General features: G+C 41.1%; 1 protein-coding gene and 1 long non-coding RNA gene across 5 annotated transcripts in view; one reads left to right on the forward strand and one right to left on the reverse strand.

Moving 5' to 3' along the window:
- The window catches only part of TADA2A (transcriptional adaptor 2A), a 46,208-nt gene extending 25,528 nt beyond the window's left edge, over positions 1-20,680 (forward strand). For 3 of the 4 annotated variants that reach the window (XM_005219991.5, XM_059877825.1, NM_001034244.1), the window contains 8 exon segments: positions 5,685-5,748; positions 7,056-7,099; positions 11,457-11,567; positions 13,090-13,161; positions 15,085-15,217; positions 15,767-15,810; positions 18,253-18,326; positions 19,843-20,680. In XM_005219991.5, coding sequence (XP_005220048.1) covers positions 5,685-5,748; positions 7,056-7,099; positions 11,457-11,567; positions 13,090-13,161; positions 15,085-15,217; positions 15,767-15,810; positions 18,253-18,326; positions 19,843-20,028 — 728 coding nt within the window. In that variant the 3' untranslated portion in view covers positions 20,029-20,680. 4 annotated transcript variants of the gene reach the window in all.
- LOC132343012 (uncharacterized) lies at positions 994-6,476 on the reverse strand. The gene is made up of 2 exons (XR_009491646.1): positions 6,371-6,476; positions 994-1,411 (listed from the first exon to the last, which is right to left on the reverse strand). It is a non-coding gene; the product is annotated as an uncharacterized lncRNA (long non-coding RNA).
- Positions 20,681-20,941: the final 261 nt, after the last annotated feature.

Consider the following 20,941-nt stretch of genomic DNA (forward strand, 5'->3'; position numbering starts at 1 on the left):
TTCTTTCCATTTTCAATGAACTATGTCTTTAAAATAATCCCAAATCTTCTGTTTCATTTCAGTCCAGAATTAAGGATGATGTATGTAGTAGGTGAATCCCTTGGATTCTATATTTCCTAAACAACATCTTTGTTATTTCTCTTAACTGTATATGCCACGTAGGACGGGCAAGTTAGACTCCTTGTTGATTTATAAATCGAGTTTTCAGGTTGCATTAACTGGTCCTCTGTCCCTTGAAGGGGAAATTTTACTCTTACCTTCATAGAACAGCTGTCTAGGTATTTGTTACACCAGATCTGGGACCAAGAAAGAGTCCTCATAAAAATTTTACCTTTAGAATTTTTTCTCTACATGCTTCTTGAACAGTTTTCTTTGCAAAATTTCATTTCTCTCCTTTTCTCCCACACAACTTCAAGGGAAAGTCAAAGTGACGCAGATTGAACTAAAAGAGGAAAGCTTGAAGGCAAACTACTTTAGTGTTCACTGGAGCCATTGTACTTGTTCAGTCTTCCATGTCAATCTCTGCTTTTCAACCCTGGTAACTCATGTTATTGTCTGTTCTCACCTCATGATGGTGTCCCCTTGAAGGTAGTGTGCAGATTGCCATTCAGTATTTCTCCTCATACATGCCAACTTTAATTAAAATGGTATTATTTCCTGGCTTGTATCATTCTTATCCAGAATGCAAAAAAGCAGTTTTATAAGTATCATTTTTTTAGATGCTATTCAGAGGTACTGAACTTCTGAAAGTCAAAATCTCTAATGTCAATAACGTCTCAACTATGTAAAGGACTTGCTAAATCACATCTCTAGGCCTTAGTCCAAGGTCTTCATTCTTAAGCCTCAACATTATTAAGAAAACTATAGTAATGGTTGGTGTTTCATTTTACTCTGCATTCTTTGTGAAAGCAGGATTTGCAGTTTCTTCTGGTGCATTTATGGTCCTTTCTATAATTAAGTGGGGCAAAGGGAAAAAAAATCAAAAAGAAGCAATTGATTAGCAAGTTTTATTTTAGTTAGCATTTCAAACCAATAGCATACTTTAGTTATTTGTGTTCTTTCTACAGATTCTGTAGCCTTTTAAGTTACTTGATTCTAATTCATTCAAACTACAACTGAAGCTTCAGTTATTGTTATACATAAGTAGTTTTAATTAAAACTGTAATAATCTCTGCCTCCGCTTTCCCTCCGTGTCTAGTACTGAACTATAAGATGTTTAGATGGGTGCTTTTTGAAAGGTGATGACATCATCGAGAGGGTTGGCAGGACTGGAGATCAAAGGGATGCTTTGTCGATGGCTCTGAGTTCTCATATTCCTCCTCTGGCAGCACGGCCCCACTGTCCAGTGGGGCATATTGCCCTTGAGCTGAGCGGTTTCTCCCAGAACACTCAAGTGCAGGGGCCTAGGAGCCTAAGGAGAGCAGGGAGAAATGAGAAGGAGCTTTATATGCACACCCAGAGCAGAGAGGGGGGCACCTGTTTTCTGCAGATCAGGACAGTGATTCAACCTCGGGCTTGCTTCTGAGTCACTTGGAATCCTGCTTGCTATTTCTTTATGTCCAGGGCCAACAAAGAAGGATGACACTGACTAGTCAGGGTGAATGTCTCCAATGGAAGAGGGTTCATAATTCAGATTGATGTTATTACCATTTCATTATACTATTACACTCTTAATATTACTGAGCATTTATAACATTCCTTTTATATTTCCTCACTCACAACTACTAGAAGGAAGTAAATTGTTTGGCTGGGTTTTGTATCCTGTTGCCAGGCATCTAGAAGACTGGGTGATGCCACCAAGCTCTTCTTCTTTCCCAAGACTTTTGCTATGATTGATGCAATTCGTCTAATAAAGGAGGTTCAAATGTTCCATTATAGAGGCCTAGGACACAATGGAGGAATAGATGGTTACATTCCAGCCATACCAAATATCTTTCAGAACGGGCCCCAAAAGATACTGCCTGTGAAGTAATGTCTGGGGAAGACAGTAAGGAAGTTCTGGGATCGCTAAATGAAACCTCCTCACACTTCATTGAGATTATTGGCCTAGAGAGGGAGATGCAGAAGACCCATAACTCAGTGCCCCTGTGTCACAGGGTGTTGTGAGACGCCAGTGGTGACACACAGCGCATTTCCCTTTTCCTCGGGGAACGTTGCTCCCCATCTGCTTTTATTGGGAAAATCTCTCCTAAATTTGTGGACTGGTCTTTGTCAGAGTTTTCCAGGTGGTAAGCCTTAGCACAGCATCTTCTAATCATTGCCAGCCAGTAACCTGGGCAAGCAGGAGTTGTCATGAGCTCCTTTCTCTGTATTGGGTCTGTGTTCTCAGCACTTCTCAGGATTGCACACCAGAGAAATTTACTCTCCCTCTATTTGGAAAGCTAATGTCAGCAAAACTTCTTGATCAGATACGGGCATGTTCGCCTCCACGCCCCCGGTTTTCTTTCTTTGGTCGTATTGTCAGCCTTTGGTCCTCCCAGGTGGCTCAGGGGGAAAGAATCCGCCTGCCAGTGCAGGAGATGTGGGTTCAGTCCTTGGGTTGGGAAGATCCCCTGGAGCAGTCAATGGCAACCTGCTCCAGTATTCTTGCCTGGGAAATCCTATGGACAGAGGAGCCTGGTGGGCTCTCTGTCCATGGAGTCGCACAAGAGTTGAACACGACAGAGCAACTAAACAGCAGTTTTCAGTCTCAATGGTATTTATGTCTAAACAGTCCTAAGCACAAAGCAGCCAAATCACCATCAAGGGAAAGAAACTGCCAATAGATAGGTGAGTAGGCACAGTGACCAGGCTGGACCTCTGATCTTCTAACTGTTAAAGGCTGTAAATAATGATAATTAATACATACAGCACTCTCTGTTTGCCAGGTACCGTTTAAGTTCTTGATACGTGTGAACTCACTTAATCCTCACAAAGCTCTTTGAGTTGGGCATTCCTATGCCCATTTTGTAGATGGGGAAATTGAGGAGTGGAAATATCAAGGTCAAGTTATAACCTGCAAGTGGCAGAGCCATCTCAAGCTCGTAATACTACTGTGCTTCATTCATCTGTGCTCTTAATACTACTAGACTTACGGTATCTACCATCTTGAACCTTTTTTTTCTTTTTAGATTTCACATTTTTTATAATCTATGACTTAATCACATTCCTGAGAAGTGGAAATAGTCATTTTCCCATTCTGCCTTCAGGGAAATGTACAAAGGAGTGAAGTGACTTGCTTCAGGCTTCCTGGTTGCTGACTTTGACCATGAGGTCACACAGTCATCCTTTTTTCATAGCCCCGATTGTGTCCATCTCAGCCAAAAGCTTCAGGGCAGGGGAATGACTTTTAAGAAGCTTCATTCTGGGGAATACCTGATTCACAGGTTTGTGCTCGTGTGCTTGCTTGATTGGTTTCCCCAGAGTTAAGGCCTCTGAGTTGCTTTTCCTGCCAAGAAAGCAGTAAGTGCCTTCTGTCAGGAAAACAGAAACATGTTGCCAGCTATTTTGAACAGTGTTAGAAATACACTGCAGTGGGAAGGAGCTGCCTCTGACTGCTGCCCACTTCTTGCAATATTTTAAGGCAGCCATTTGGAGACTTTGTTATCAGTCCCGAGTGTAATCACAGGGAGACTAGTCATCCCCCAAGACTGGGATTTCAGAGGCCTGGCAGCAGTGGAGAGGTTATGGGTGGTTTGGGTTGGTTGGTTGGTTTTTAAGGAGCTCTGGGTCTTTGTGTGCCTACTCTACTCAACTCTCCAGTCACTTTTTAAGAAGAGTGTGAACCTGTGATTGTCCTTCATTCAGTGTCTCCTTCTCATTTCTGTTCTGCCTGCTGTGCTGTATCCTCCCTGGGTTTTTCATGCAGTTAAGACCTTATAATCAGTTGTTGCGATCCGAGTGTGCTTCATCAAGACAAGAGAGAGCTTCAGCTGTGAAATTTTTTCCCTGGGAGAATTCCATTTCTCCTTGCATTTGTTGACCTGTGTTCCCTTTCTCCCCTTTGTTCTCCAGAGCTGGTTGTACAAGCTTCCACTACTGAATTGATCAAGCACCAGAACCGTTTATCAGCAGGATTTATTTATAGAGGCTTTTGTAACACAGTCTCTTCAGTTTTTTTTCCTGTTTTAATTCTTTCCCACACAAATCTTAGGAAACAACATGATATGTTAGTATATTAGAAAAATTACAGAACTATTTTGTCAAAATTAGCACTAACCTCCCCACTGGATTTTCTAGTAGTTTGTTTCCTACTGAACTCATCTTGTTATTCAGTGGATAAATGAGATAAGGCACCTAAAGAGCCTGGAACATGATAAATACTCAGTGTATGTTAGCTCTTTACCTGTTTGCTTATTTGTTCTGTTTCCTTCTCTTTCTGCCTTGAACTGTTGACTTCTTAATTCTCTTTCTCCTAAGAAGGAAGGTAGAGTCCACGCTAAAACTTGTATTTGGTTGTGCTGCTGCTGCTGCTAAGTTGCTTCAGTCATGTCCAACTCTGTGCGACCCATAGACGGCAGCCCACCAGGCTCCCCCGTCCCTGGGATTCTCCAGGCAAGAACACTGGAGTGGGTTGCCATTTCCTTCTCCAATGCATGAACGTGAAAAAATAAAGTGAAGTCGCTCAGTCGTGTCCGATTCCTAGCAACCCCATGGACTGCAGCCCACCAGGCCCCTCCATCCATGGGATTTTCCAGGCAAGAGTACTGGAGTGGGGTGCCATTGCCTTCTCCGGTATTTGGTTGTAGTGCATGTCAAAAACAAATTGTCTCCTACCCATTCTCCTGCCACTTCCACCATAGACTTACGTAAAGCCTGTCTCCCCCCAGCGCAGCATTCTAGGACCTGTCATTCCACAGCAGGTGTATTAGGAAACACCGGTAGGGTCTGGGCATTCTGTGATATCTATGCTTCTATAAGAAATACGTATAAATCAAGAAAGAGTTCATATAGAGAAAGAGTTCTGCAACCTGAAAAAAAGGTTTGAGATCCATTGCCTTAAATCTTGGACCTGATATTATTGAATTATTTTTAGTTTGTGGGTGGTGATGAGGAAAAATGAAGCAGTGCTGTTTAAATTTTTGAACTTGTTAGAAATGAATGACAACAAATCTCTGATACCCAATACTTTTTTTTTTTTTTTAAATAACTGAAGTTTAAAAAATACTGCATTCAGTTCTCTCTTCAGATCATCCAGCTAGAATTTGTTATTTTTATCTCAGACCCAAGGGAGGATGGCCTGGATAAAGTATTCCTGATCATTTCCCAGCGACTGAAGTTGTATACGGCTATAGTGCATCTGCTTATAGCCCAGCATGTTAGATTTCAGTATTTCTCTCTCCTAATCTGAAACTCTGATATGTGTAATTTCTAGCCCATGTTTTACCAAAGTTCAGACTCCTTGTTGAACTGTTATATGAAAGTTAATATACATAGCAAGGCATGCAAAGTAGATGTTTAGTAGAAAGCAGATTTTGTTATCCATAGGGTAATCCCTTGTAAACATATACTTAGGAAAAAGAATTTCACTGTAATTTACTGATTGAGAAATTCAGTATCCTAGGATTTTTTTTTTGTTTCCAGGAGACAGATTTCTTAGACCAGTGAATGTGGAGTAGTGAGCAATACGAGGTTAAAAACAGCTTGGGCAAAAGATTTCTTCTTGCCTTGGCTATATTTATATGTAGGTGTTTGTTTGTTTATAGCTCTGAAGATGGCTGTAGTGGATATCTATCATTCCAGGTTAAAGGAGCGACAAAGACGAAAAAAGTAAGTCTGGGAAACCGTCCTGCCTTCTTTTGCCTTTGGACTTTTGACCACATATAGCCTGTAAGATCAAGTTCCCACTTGTGGCTTATCTTATGACCTTGAGGAATACCCTTAACTTTCTTGACTCTCAATTTTTCCATCTGTTAAAGGTAAATATTACCTCTCCTTTTTTTGCCTTTTTTACCTCCTCCTTTCTTAATGTTATGACCAATGAATAATATGGGTATGTTCTTTTAAGGAAAAAAGCAACAAGAAAAATTCAAGATATTATTAAGTTGTTATGCTTTTTCTAGTGCTCCATTCTGACTGCTGAGTTTTTATGAGAAATCTTTTATCTAAAAGGATTTCAAAGGAATCATGAGCAAGTTTTAGGCACTCTTGATTTCTCCTTCTCTTTGCAACAGAACAAAAACCATACATTCAGACTGAGAAATTATGGATCGCAGATCTCTGTTGGATTACAGAGACTTTAACAGTTCAGAGAAGGGTACTCGCAGGTGTGTGTGTATATATGCGTAGGCATGTTACTAACTAGAGACATGGTGACAACACAATGAGAAAAAGAAATAGGACTTATGAGACACTCTGGAGGGACCAAGACATGATCTGAAGTAAAACTTACTCTCTGCATATCTGGAGTTAGCTTCCAGTGAGCGCTGAAGATTATTCAGCTGTTCTTGAGAGAAGCTTCATTGCTAGGTTTCAATAGAAATCAAAGGTTCCAGACATGGAACTCTGCATGGTTTACCTAAATTCTGTTCTGCTTAATGCAATTAGAACTAGACAGTATTGTAGAACTCAGTTGTCGAGGTCGCTATTAGATCTTGTGTTTTATGATGCCCTTCCATTAAACATGCACACGATTTATTTCAAATAGCTTCAAGGCATTCTGTGAATGTACAGTTGTAAACATTGAGTGTGTGATCATGGCACCCTTCATCATTAACAGATTTCCCTTAAATGGTTATTCTCAGCATTTCCCTAAAGCTGAATAGATAATTTTTATGCCATGGACAGATTCCCTTCTGTTTCATCTAAGTTACAGACAACGGGTTTTTCAGTATTTGTGGGTGCTCATTGATTCATCCAGCAAATAGTTACTGCCCAAGGGGAGGAAAAACGCATGATACTTGAGAGCTTAAAATTGTGTTAGTGACTCAGTGAGCTGCAGAACTGTGAGAGGAGTGGCTTCTCTGGACCTCGATACTCCCCCTCGTAGTGTTTACGGTGCCTAATGAAAGCTGCTTGTGGAAGATATTGTTAAATGTGAAATTAATTATCATAGATAATTATTCTTTTCATTCTAGAATTATAAGAGACCATGGATTAATCAACCTTAGGAAGTTTCAATGTAAGTATTAGCATTTTTCTTTAATTTAAAAATTTTCCCATCATTATTGAATAGTTTTAAATCATTTGTGGCAGTAGTTCTTAATCCATGTTGCATATTAGCATCACTAGGGCTTGATAAAGGACAGAAATGGTATGGATCTAACAGAAGCAGAAGATATTAAGAAGAGGTGGTAAGAATACACAGAAGAACTGTACAAAAAAGATCTTCACGACTCAGATAATCACGATGGTGTGATCACTCACCTAGAGCCAGACATCCTGGAATGTAAAGTCAAGTGGGCTTTAGAACGCCTCACTACGAACAAAGCTAATGGAGGTGATGGAATTCCAGTTGAGCTGTTTCAAAATCCTGGAAGATGATGCTGTGAAAGTGCTGCACTCAATATGCCAGTAAATTTGGAAAAGTCAGCAGTGACCACAGGACTGGAAAAGGTCAGTTTTCATTCCAATCCCAAAGAAAGACAGTGCCAAAGAATGCTCAAACTACCGCACAATTGTACTCATCTGACACGCTAGTAAAGTAATTTTCCAAATTCTCCAAGCCAGGTTTCAGCAATACATGAACCGTGAACTTCCAGATGTTCAAGCTGGTTTTAGAAAAGACAGAGGAACCAGAAATCAAATTGCCAATATCTGCTGGATCATGGAAAAAGCAAGAGAGTTCCAGAAAAACATGTATTTCTGCTTTATTGACGATGCCAAAGCCTTTGACTGTGTGGATCACAATAAACTGTGAAAATTCTGAAAGGAGAAGGGAACACCAGACCACCTGACCTGCCTCTTGAGAAACCTATATGCAGGTCAGGAAGCAACAGTTAGAACTGGACATGGGGAGAAGGAAATGGCAACCCACTCCAGTATTCTTGCCTGGAAAATTCCATGGACTGAGGAGCCTGGTAGGCTACAGTCCATGGGGTCGCAAAAAAAAAAAAAAAGAACTGGACATGGAACAACAGACTGGTTCCACATAGGAAAAGGAGTACGTCAAGGCTGTATATTGTCAGCCTGCTTATTTAACTTCTATGCAGAGTACATCATGAGAAATGCTGGGCTGGAAGAAGCACAAGCTGGAATCAAGATTGCCGGGAGAAATATCAATAACCTCATATATGCAGATGACACCCCCCTTATGGCAGAAAGTGAAGAGGAACTAAAGGGCCTCTTGATGAAAGTGAAAGAGGAGAGTGAAAAAGTTGACTTAAAGCTCAACATTCAGAAAACGAATATCATGGCATCTGGTCCCATCACTTCATGGGAAATAGATGGGGAAACAGTGGCTGACTTTATTTTTCTGGGCTCCAAAATCCCTGCAGATGGTGATTGCAGCCATGAAATTAAAAGACGCTTACTCCTTGGAAGGAAAGTTATGACCAACCTAGACAGCATATTGAAAAGCAGAGACATTACTTTGCCAACAAAGGTCCGTCTAGTCAAGGCTATGGTTTTTCCAGTGGTTATGTATGGATGTGAGAGTTGGACTGTGAAGAAAGCTGAGCGCCAAAGAATTGATGCTTTTGAACTGTGGTGTTGGAGAAGACTCTTGAGAGTCCCTTGGACTGCTAGGAGATCCAGCCAGTCCATTCTAAAGGAAATCAGTCCTGGGTGTTCTTTGAAAGGACTGATGCTAAAGGTGAAACTCCAATACTTTGGCCACCTCATGCGAAGAGTTGACTCATTGGAAAAGACTGATGCTGGGAGGGATTGGGGGCAGGAGGAGAAGGGGACGACAGAGGATGAGATGGCTGGATGGCATCACCAACTCGATGGACATGAGTTTGGGTGAACTCCGGGAGCTGGTGATGGACAGGGAGGCCTGGCGTGCTGCAATTCATTGGGTTGCAAAGAGTCGGACACGACTGAGCGACTGAACTGAGGGAGCTTTAAAAATTTATGATGCCCAACAGTCACCTCTGATTAAGTCAGAATCTCTGGAGGTAGAGCTCCAGCATCTATTTTTTTAAAGTCTTCAAGGCAATTCTGTTGTATACTAAGAGTCTCAAACCAGTAATATATAGTCAATAACACTAGCATGAGAAATGTTTTTTAAATTAGTGTATTAATTAAAACCTGAATATTAGTGGATCGTTTTCCAAAACTGAATAGGATTGTGTTTCAGAATTATATATTAAACATAATATAACTGTAATCATCGGGTTGTGAAAATATTTTTATGGAAAGAATTAACAGAAAGTGACACCTTTATTTTGCATCGTGGGGGCGCTAACAAACAAGACATTAATATTGCATGATGAAAATAAACCTATAATGATTTTTAAGTGATTGCTAACTTTGACCTTACTCTTAAATATTGGTGGTATCCAGGCTGGGCAGAAAGAGTTTCTCTACGTTTTCTTCTACACTGTAGAGTTTGTTTAGCACATAAGAATCATATCATAATAATTGTAGTATTTATATATGTTTATAATAGGTGTATGCCACAAGATTCTGTTTTGTAAAAGTAACCTAATGAGATTGTGCTTCATATGCCAGTTGATAGAATCTTACAGGGTTTGACACTCTGCCACTGGAGGGTCCAGGTCAGCCAGTCTTGGGTTGAATATCTTTCAACAGAGTCATGATCATAAGTAGGTTACATTGTACATCGTTTAGTTTTTCATTTTCCACTACACATTTTTTAAGCGATTGTAGTGTTTTGATGATATCCCTTCTAATATGTTACAAAATATGTTATACCAGTAACTTTACATATAATATACGATGTGCTTAACCTGTCTTTATTATTGGATATTTAGCATATTTGCAGTTTTTTTTTAAATCATTAAAAATAGCACAAAGGTAAACTTGTTTGTGAATAAAGCTTTGCCTGCATTTAGAATTTTTTTAAGATAGATTCCGAGAAGTGGAATTACTAGGTCAAAGAACATGATTGTTAAAAATGCTTAACACATGCTGCTAGATTGTTTCCTGAAAGATAATTATATCAATTTATATTCCTTCTGCCAGTATACATTATTGCTTGTTTAGCCTCGTCCTAATCGCGAGCTGTGGGTTTGCAAAAATAACTCCAGGTCAGCTCTCCCTTGCCCTTTTTGTCGACAATAATTGGTCATGTTCTGGTAGTGAGTTCCTATGTCTGAAATTGCTGGGCTTTTGGATTTTAACCTGTATGTAGTAGACCTTGACTCTTGCATAAATTCTGTTCCCAGCTGGTGGACAGAGGTCAGCTTAGCCTCTTTATTCTTTAACTGTATTTTTACAGCTAGACCTGAGGGGAGGCTCTGTTGCTTCCAAGAAAGACATGGCATGTGCAGTGTGGCCTGAGAGGTTTTCACTTGCCATTGTGCTGGATGCACGTGTGACCTTACTGTCGTAGGCGTAGGAGCTTTGTCATCAGACTAAATTACTCCAAACTTTTGTATTATTCCTGTAGAAGTAGGGTTGTTTGGTGGTGAATAAAATGAATTTGTGGCTGCCCATCAAATCAGCCCCTAGAATTTGTGGGCAAGAATTTTCCTGCTAAGGAAGAGATTCATCTGAAAAGACGACAATTTAAGTAACTGTCATAAGTAACAGCCTGTATTTTTAGCCTGAGAGTGGACAGAGGTAGCCTAGTTACTCTTATTGAAATGACTGAGTAGCAATTTGAGAATTCCTGATCATTCCAACCTACCAATTATTGTTGGTGGGTTTTCCTATCCCTCTTTTTGCTGATAGCTCTTTTTATTAGAAATTTGGTCAGTAGTGATCCTTAAAGGTGCTGATTCTGGCTACCTGTAAGGGTATCCCAGGTGGCATATATGACCATTTGCTTCCATGATAGTTATTAAAATATAACTTCATTCGTAGTATATTATGTTGTGGTAGTTAAGTTTAGAGAAAGGCAAAATGACCCATGTAGAGAGTGAAAAAATAAACGCCTCACTTGAGGATATGGAGTTACAGACAAGATTTTTAGTGGGACATGGGAGAGATCACACACTTTTGCCAAACTGATCTACCTCTTCTAGATGAATTAGCATGTCCTCACGTCCCTTGTTCTGCAGAGGTCAATACCGGAGATTTTGCCCTACATTGTTCCTAAGAATGCATGATCTGCCGTGTCCTTCCTGTTACTGCCAGCACTTCCTGCCCCTGTGCAGATTGAGAGACAGCGAGGTGTGGGGGTCGCCAGAGTGCAGGTGCTCTCCGGCCATGACAGCGTCCCTGAGACGTAGTCCCTCTGGTTCTGTTAGCATCATGATTAGTGTGCTGCATTCGCTAGCTTTCTGGTTTGCTTCCTGTCATGAGTAAATTAATCGTGTGAGGTTAGGAATAATATTCTTCCATTTTACTACTTGTTAAAAAAAAAAATACAGAAAACTTAGGGATCTTTGTATTCTTTACTTTCCCTGTAGTAATGGAACGACGATATCCCAAGGAAGTCCAAGATCTTTATGAAACAATGAGGCGATTTGCAAGGATAGTGGGGCCGGTGGAGCATGACAAGTTCATTGAAAGCCATGCATGTAGGTGGTTTTTTAACCTTGACCATATATTTCTGTGTGTGTGTGTGTTTATATAAACAGGAACGATAATGGTGTTTTTTGTGAAATTCTGTAAGTAAGTGGATTTTTTAAAAAATTATTTCTTCCCCTTTATTTCTCTGAGATAAATTTGGAACTTGGGGAATGGAGAAGAAAGCTTAAAAATATTAGTGGCTTTCCCCCCCCCGCCTTAGATAAACAGTAGTTTAGTAGCTTTTTCCCCCATTTTTAATATGGGAGTATGCAAATACATGGGGTTCATTATACTGTGATATACATGTATCCATCACCCAACTTCAGCAGTTAACCATCCACTGGCTGATCCAGTGTCATCTTTGCCACCCATTCCTTTCCCATCCTCAACTGGATTATTTTGAAGCAAATCATATTATTTTGTTCATAATTATTTTAGTATTAAAACTAGTTTCTAGGTGGGGACAGAGTTGGTTGACTCATGGAAATAATATATAGCACTTCCATCATTTTCCTGCCTTTTTTCTCTGAGAGAGATCTACATAGTTACCATTTGATTTCTCACTATAAAAAATTGAAGTTGTTAAGGCAGTAACGCCTGGACTGTAAAACAGTCTGGACTGAGGGGCTGAGTCTGTGCCTCTCATCATGAGATTCAGGTATTTGATTTTGACTCCCAAATTTAGTTCAGGACGGTACTTCATGAAGGCTTGTATCCTGTTCTCATTGTGCAGATATTTCTTGCATGACACTGCAGGCATTTATCTGAACCGGCTTGGTTGTCCTCACGGACACCCTGTTTAGTTGGCATTCTTTGTGTGATGTATCCTGGGTGGCTCATCTTTACTTCCTGTCCCAGTTTGTGCCATCCCTGGTTTATGTGTCACTCCAGGGAACTACACCCCGTGGATTGTCCAGGTTCTTCCTTCATCTGCTTTTTCAAAGCACCCAGATTTGAACATTCCATCACATAATAATCTGAGCAGTGCAACCTGATCTGTGTGTTCAGTGGAGGCAGAAATCTTGGTTTATGGAAAACACACTGCTCTTTTGTCCCTATAAGAGAAAAGCTGTAAAGAAACCATCAGGAACTTGAGCACAGAATTTTGTCCTTCCCTTGCAAAAAGGTCTGTGTCATGTAATACCAGAGACAGGTTTCATACGGAAATTTGTCTTTGTGGCTAGAACTTTTAACAAGGAATAAGTAGAGCAGGGAAACTTGGTGGTTTAAGAAATTATATTCATTACTACTGTAGCTAAATGAATTCAGCCAGGTCACTATGAATTGTTTCTAAGAAACAATTCCAGCTGCTTTCTGCAACTGGAGACAAGCCAAAAGACCACTGCAGTACATTTTTGTCAGCTCTTAAGTAAAATTTCTAATGGGATATTAGCAACAATTAGGATTCCCCAAATGGAATTGCCCAGTCTTTTATAGAAGGCAGAATTACTGAAAATATTTAGCAGTAAAAGTGCTCATTGATGTTGATGTTGTTTTTCCGATGTTTCTCTTTTTTGGGGGGATAAACAGTGGAATTTGAACTCCGAAGGGAAATCAAAAGGCTCCAGGAATACAGGACGGCAGGCATTACCAATTTTTGTAGTAAGTATGCTTGTGCTCCACACTAAATCAGAGGGCAGGTGCCTTCCAAACATATAAACAAGCTTTCTCATTTCAGAATGAGTTTTTGATCTTTCCAATAAGTTTCATCTATTTAATCCTTATAAATACCATTATATAGATTATCTGAGGTGAAATAAAAAGTATGACAGAGTTGCTGTTTGAGATTTAGGATTCTGTTGTGGCCTCTTAAAAAAGATTTTGTATTCCAACTTTTAGCCTCAGCCTTTTTAAATTTAGTGATGCATCATCTGATCATTCCCATTAAGCACACTTTAGTTGGTTCTAGGCACTTGCATCCCAGTTACTTGAGTTAGAGATGATTATATTCAGGGCACCTAACCATTCACCATGCATTGGACTGTACCCTTTGTACTTCACCAACTTAAGAGAGGGACTCCTCTGGTGGCTCAGACGGTAAAGCATTGCCTACAGTGTTGGAGACCTGGGTTCGATCCCTTGATTGGGAATATCCCCTGGAGAAAGGAATGGCAGCCCACTCCAGTATTCTTGCCTGGAAAATCCCATGGACGGAGGAGCCTGGTGGGCTACAGTCCATGGGGTCGCGAAGAGTCGGACACGACTGAGCGACTTGACTTTCACTTTGAACTTAAGAGATAGGTATTGTTATTCTCATTTAATAGAGAAACTAAGGATGAAAGTGATTAAGTAACTAGTTGTAGTAGAGCCAGGTTGTAAGAGAAGACAGTTGTGTTAGCAGTTAAGAGCTGAAGTCTAGGCTTGGACAGCTTGGGTTTGGATTCTGGCTCTTTTACCAGATCTATAATTCTATTCGTTTCAATTTTCCAAGTCTCTTAGAGTTCATGTGAAGATTAAATTAGTGATGATGCATGAAAACATAGTATAGTACCTGACGCACCAAATCCTCAATAAATAGCAGTTTCTGTTGTTCTGTTGTTGTTTTGGGGATGGTCTTCAGCATTTCCTCCTTCCTGTTGGTTGAAAGCTGTCACCCGTTCACCCAGTGCTCAAGTTCAGCCCAGCAAAATGGCTCTTTATTTCTAACATTGGAAATTTTACAAAATTAAATTTAATGTGGAGTACTAATCCATAAATAAAAGTGGAACTCCTTAGGTTGAAGTCTTGTGGAGCCCAGGACCACCAGTATGTTCACAGTAATCCCTGAGATATTTTCATGGTAACCTGGGCCTCTGTGGAACTTGGCTTGAAACCCACTGGTTTGATATTTTGGATTTTTATACATTAATAGTGTGGAAAACACTCTACAGCTGTTAGCAAGATGCGTGTAAAGACTCTGATGCCAGATTTGGGTTGCCTGATGCTGGCTGTCTCCAGGAAAGAGGTGAACAGAATAGTAATAGTCAAAGAGGATTTATTTTTATTTGTAATCCTGACTGGTTTTTAAGGAACAGTGTATGTGCATAGCATTTGTGTGACTTGAAAAAATATATGGATAGAAAAAATAGAGCAGGAAGTAAATATAACAGTATTAAGTTACTTTTAGGGGATGGAAATATGAGCAACTCCAACTTTCTTTGTACTTTTCTGTTTTGGGGATTCCCTCTCTCAAATTTCTTAAAGGTAGAAAAGGAATAAACACATTTTCATTTCTTATCAAAAAAGAGATTTCAAACTAGGGGAAATCACTTTGTTTGCTCTTAGAAAAATAATTCTGGAAGCAGTTTTTCAAAGGAAATTAAAAAACGACTGGGAATCCCCTGGTGTCCAATGGTTAGGGCTCTGCGCTTTCACTGCCATGGGCCTGGGTTTGATCCTTGGTTGGGGAACTGAGATCCCACGAGCCTCACAGCAAGGCCACAAAAATTAAAAATTAAAAAAGATGAACTGTTTGTTGATGAGTTAGGAAGCCCTTTGGTTAGTTCTACTACCTTGTCATTGTAGTCACTTTTTTAACACCTACAGGTGCCAGGACCTACGATCACCTCAAGAAGACTCGTGAAGAGGAGCGCCTCAAGCGCACCATGCTCTCTGAGGTCCTCCAGTACATCCAGGACAGCAGCGCCTGCCAGCAGTGGCTCCGCCGGCAGGCTGACATGTGAGGAGTTAGTCCGGGGACACCTTCATGGAGCTTTCGGCCTTTACCTGTATTTTCAGACAGTCCCATGGGTGCCCTACCCTAAATGGCAGAGCTATAATAATTAGGTAGCTAGAAGAATTCAGAAAACTTGAGCAGGCTGTCTCAAACAGTACAGTACTGACAGTTTTGAGAAATGTAACTGGCCTCCTAGAATCCTACTTTGCTACTTTGGCCTTATTTTTTAAGATTAGTGTATTCCCTTGCCACACCTTCTTCTGTATCTACTGGTGTGATTTTCACTGGAAGATCAAATGCCTGCTTTTTGCTCATGAATGGTCTCTGTGATGTGCCATACCAGGATGTCTTCTTAACAAATCTAAGCAGTTTCCTTCCTGATTTCCTTTCCTGAGTTGTGTACAGTTGGGATAGCCTGTAAAAACATAGTCTAGTCTGTCTCATTACTTCTCTTCAAAGTAGCTGACCTGATAAATGTTACCCGGGATCATGGGCTTTGGGAATTGCTTTCTTCGATGTGACATAAGTTTAAATTCCTCTTCTTTTTTGTAGTGATTCTGGCCTGAGTCCTTCTGTTCCCATGACTTCGAATTCAGGTAATTATTTTTCAGGTTGGAGCAAGTCACAATTGTGGAGTTTTCATCTTGGGAATTATAGTGACCCAACAAATCCTCCCGCCTTTGTGGGAGCCAGGTGCTTAGGCAAAGGAATGGTGATTGTTATATAGATTCATAAACATCAGCAAGTTGTTAGAATCTTCATGGCCAAACAGGAACTTCCCTCGGGTTTACAGTACAAAGACGGGGAGGAGAGGACCTCAGACAGGTGTTTTTTCTATTTTACCAGTGTTCACAGGCAGTTTGTTTACTATGATTTTATCTACCACAAACTTCAAGATTGTCTCACAGGGGATAATTTAAAGGCTTTGTATCCTCCATGAGCAAGGAGGCACGTTACTTGCCAGAAAAGTAAGACTTTCTTTATAAGTTGGAGACTTAAAAGTATTTCTCTTTCTTATCTGGCATGTCCTATTTTGAGGTCAGTTTACAGGGCAAGATAAAGCCATATGATACCTGATAATCCTTGCTGCTTGGTAATTAATAAATGGTAGTGTGGGGTGGTATTAGTTGTAGAACGCTGATCTAAGATCATGGTGTTGTTTGCCTGTTTTCTTGGTTATCATTCATCCCTGCTCCATATAGTAGATTAGCCACTTTCGCTGATCAGAACATACAGACCACTCCACTGTTTACAGACTGGATTTGGCAAAAAGATAACCCATTTGTAGTTTTACCATTTTTTAAAGCTGGGAAAAACAGACCTTGTGATCCCATTCAAAAAATCTCCAATTCAGGACCCAGACAGGGCTCAGAGAAGGCCACTGCAGGGGTGATATATATATATATTTTTTTCATTTATTCCTGTGTTTCAAGTAATTACTTTTTAATATTCAGAGGAGAAAAGAGTCTTTTAGGGAATAGCCAAGACAGTTAAGTTTTATAAGTTTCTCACGTCCAAATCCTCCCCCAGTCTAAATACAGAAATAAGAAAATTTAACGTTGGCTAATTAAAGTGAATGAATGTACTTGACCTAGCTTCTCTGGTATTTGTGTTTTCTGAACCATTTGCACTCACTCTTGGCTGCTTCCTTGGCGGGCCATCAGCTTCCCTCAGCTCCAGTGTTTAGGTTGAGATGACTCTTTGCTCCTTTTCACACTCTTGAGTTGCTGCTAAGGCAGTGCAGAGTTGGAAACCTGAATCACTGATCATAACATAGCCTCTTGGAACTGGTAAGGCATTTGAGTGATCATAATCTCCGTTTCAGGGCATTTAGGGTCAAGCTAGGCCTGGGACTGCAGAGCAGCTCCCATTCCCTCTGTCGATATTAAAGGGAAGCCTGTTTCATTAAAGGGAAGCCTGTTTCGTTGCAGAGCGAGCTGTAACAGCCCCTCCCCCTGCTCTCCACCACCTAAGCAGCACCCCGCCCCCGAGAAGTGTAACGTAGTATTCTGCATTTTCTTTTGCTTAACACAGCCCATTCACTCAAGTGTACATTCAAAACAAATCCCCAGAGTTGTGCACATCAGGCTTCCCATCCTGGGCAGTGACCTCGTGCTTGGGGCTCTTTCTCAAGGTATGGGAGTTCAGCTCAGCCTCTGCTTTGCCATGTACTGGCTCACTGTTTCTCTGTGTGGGTCTTTCAGGTAAACAGGGCTACTTTGGGAGGAACAGATATTCCCTCAAATAATACATAATGAAGGGCCTTTTGCTGGCCTGACTCTGCCTTTGATCTCAAGGTGAACGGCACCTGGGTAATTGCCATGTCTGCCTGCACTGCTGGCAGAATGGCCAGTGTTAGGGAAGTCTGTCCTGCGGAGTTGTTATTTCCATTCATCAGCTGTCAAGACAGGCGGCATGGGACTTTTCTTAACTGGATGACATCTGGGCTGTAGATTTTAGAATCTTCTACTGGGTTAGGAAGAATAATCTTATTTGACTCTGAGGTATGTGTGATTATATGTGCATTTTATCAAGGCAAAGGGCACTTGACTTACTTTTTTTTTAAATTCTTTTCTTTAATCTTTATCTTATTTTTGGCTTTGCTGGGTCCTCATTGCTCTCGTGTGGGCTTGCTTGCTTAGTTGCAGCCAGCAGGAGCTGCTCTTCATTGCAGTGCGTGGGCTTCTCATGGTGCCGTCTCTTGTTGCAGAGCACCGGCTCTAGGCACATGGGCTTCAGTAGTTGCAGCACATGGACCCAGTAGTTGTCAAGGACATGGGCTTAGTTAGTCTGCAGCATGTGGAATCTTCCCCAGCCAGGGAGCGAACCTGTGTCCCCTGAGTCAGCAGGCACGTTATCCATGGCACCACTAGGGAAGTCCTTGACTTACTGTTTTTATTTTCAAGTGAACTTTGGGGTACCCGATATATAGTAGTTTTGTACCTAACAGGCCTGACCGTGGTGAACTTTGTTACACTTTTGACTCCTGAGGTACTGTCTCTCACAAAATACATGCCTTTTTCTGTCTGTATCTATAGGTAGACGAAGTGCACCGCCCTTGAACCTCACGGGCCTCCCTGGCACAGAGAAGTTGAATGAGAAAGAAAAGGAGGTAACAAAAAGAAGGGGGAGCTGGTTAGAGGAAAGAGAGTAGGGGCCGGTTATTCACTGAGTTGCCGTGAAAAACACATTATAGGATCAAACCCATCTTGCTCTGCTCACATCACACATGTGCACGTTCAGCTCTAGTCATCCTCAAGGTCTCGGTGTTAAGAACCGACCTTAGCAGGTCTCAGGGACTCCTTTCCTTATCACCCTGCCACCGTTCATCTGCTGAGAGAAGAGCATATGATACATAAATCTAAATAATACCAACTATCATTTATTGAGCATTTACCATGTACCAGATACTGTACTAAGTACTTTATTTACTGAATTTAATTTTTTACAAACTTAAAATAACTTATATATGGAAATGGTTATTTCCTATAAGAGTGGGCACTTTCAGAAGTTCTACTCTTATTCCAACAATATGACCATTATTTAAAGATTTTTGAGTTGTCTCCATGGTATGTATATAAACACAAAAGAGGAATCCATCATCATACATTGTCACACATTAATTTTGATTAAAAAAGCCATGACCTACTTTTCTTTTCCACCATAATCACTTAATCACTGGATGTGTCTTCTTATGACTGTTAGCTGTTTCTAAACTTTTAAGTCCAGCCTCAAATGAGTCATCATCAAGCATTTTCCAAATAATATGCAACAACTCTCAAGTCCATTCCAAAGAGGAATTCCTCCTTTGTTCCTGGTGTGCTCTTTTTTATAGTTCGCAAGATGGGTGTCCTCATCTGCCACTCCGTATCAGAAATTCAGGTCAGACAGAACGGAATAGGGGCTAGTATTAGACTTTTATTTTACCCAGTAGGAACAGTGAATATGAGTGTGGGAGGAGAAGGGAGTGTATGTTATATCCACGTGTTGCTGAAGAAGGATTGCCATTCTGATTCAAGTGTGGAATGACCCAGAGTTTCAAGCAGTTTTTTGTCCTTACTCACAAAATGGTGACCTCAGACTGTTCATTGCTGGATAAATGGTAGGTGAACTGGAATTAAACCAGCTTTTTGGATCTTTAGTAGTTAAAGTGACCTCTTAGCAAGATCTCTAGACCTCCTTTCCCTCCAAAGTAGGAAGTCTAATCACAAAAGTAGGGACTATGGGCTTATGCTGATACCAGACATAATGTGATTCACACTTGGGAACCCAAGTGTCAGCACCCCCACCCCGGGCCCTGCGACTCTTCCCTGACAGGCTGGGCCAGAACGTGCCGGGCCTCTGCCCCAGGCCAGTCCTCAGGACACAGACTTACACCCCGGGACAAACCCCGGGGAGCCGGCCGATAGGTGCCGCAGCTCTCCCGGCATCACCCGCAACCTTTTTCTGTCTCCTGAGACTGTTCTCATCAAAGAAAAGACGGAATGGAATGTGGTCTATCCACCAGCAGCTCCTGTAAATAGTTGGAGGTTGATGTCACTCTTTACACTTTATTATGGCTATACCTGCTGGATTAAATTTTAAGACTGACAGATGTTAATGTTCATTAAATTTGCCATGTCTTTCAGCTCTGTCAGATGGTGAGGTTGGTCCCGGGAGCCTATTTAGAATACAAGTCTGCTCTATTGAACGAATGTAACAAGCAAGGAGGCTTGAGACTGGCACAGGCAAGAGCACTCATCAAGATAGACGTGAACAAAACCCGGAAAATCTATGATTTCCTCATCCGAGAAGGATACATCACCAAAGCCTGAGGCTCCCCAGGAGTGTGGCGGGCCAAAGGACCGCACGGGCATTCTGGAGCCTTGTTTTTGAACTGAATTCTCATTGTGAAAAGAGGGGAAGAACAAAGGAAATCTTCAGTTTTATTAGTGTCTGCTTTCTTCTCCACCCGGCTTTAAAATACTCCTGTTGTTGGTATTGTGCTGCAGAGTTATGTGCTAGATAAGCTATTGTTAATTGTGTGTGGGCATTCATTCCTAACACCTCTTGTAACTAAAACAAGAACCATAGTACCTCACATCACAGTGTTAGTAGAAATAGAACTAAACCAGTGTGTAATCCCAGGAGTCCAGCTCAGATCCTTGTACCTGCTTGGGAGGTTGGTTTTCTGATTATGTTTTGCCTTCAAACGTTACAGATAGATTTGAAATAAAGAGGTTATAGTGAGAGAAAGCTTTCTCTTTCTGTCTAAGGGTTTCTTTTTAAGCTGACAACTCATGTTTATGAGTAGAAAGGAGGAAAACCTCCCCATGATGGTCTTGTCCCAAACTGTACTTTGTTGAATGTCTGGCTCTGTAATCTGCAGTCCGACTGTCTAATCTGCAGAAGACTTTTGAGGAGGTAGCAATGGACATAAAATGTCTCTGTTATTTTTAGAATTGATTAAAATGTTTTGCTACTTAATTTGTGGGTTTGTCAAATATTCTGGTCACTAAAGCACACTTAGGGTGTTGGATGCCCACCTCGTCACGCTGCACTGCCTGTGCTAACACATGTGTCCTGGGCTCGCCCCTGTTGTCACCGGGGGCTTCCCGGGATACCAGGTCCCCGAGGATGGAGATGATTCAGTTAATTTCAGCATTGCTTGGATGACACCTGAACCCTAGTTTCTCAACGGTGAAAGGGTAGCCTACAAGAAGAGCTAGTTTTAAAACAAAAGGAAAG

The sequence above is a fragment of the Bos taurus genome, chromosome 19 (assembly GCF_002263795.3).
Source record: "Bos taurus isolate L1 Dominette 01449 registration number 42190680 breed Hereford chromosome 19, ARS-UCD2.0, whole genome shotgun sequence".
Lineage (NCBI taxonomy): Eukaryota > Metazoa > Chordata > Mammalia > Artiodactyla > Bovidae > Bos > Bos taurus.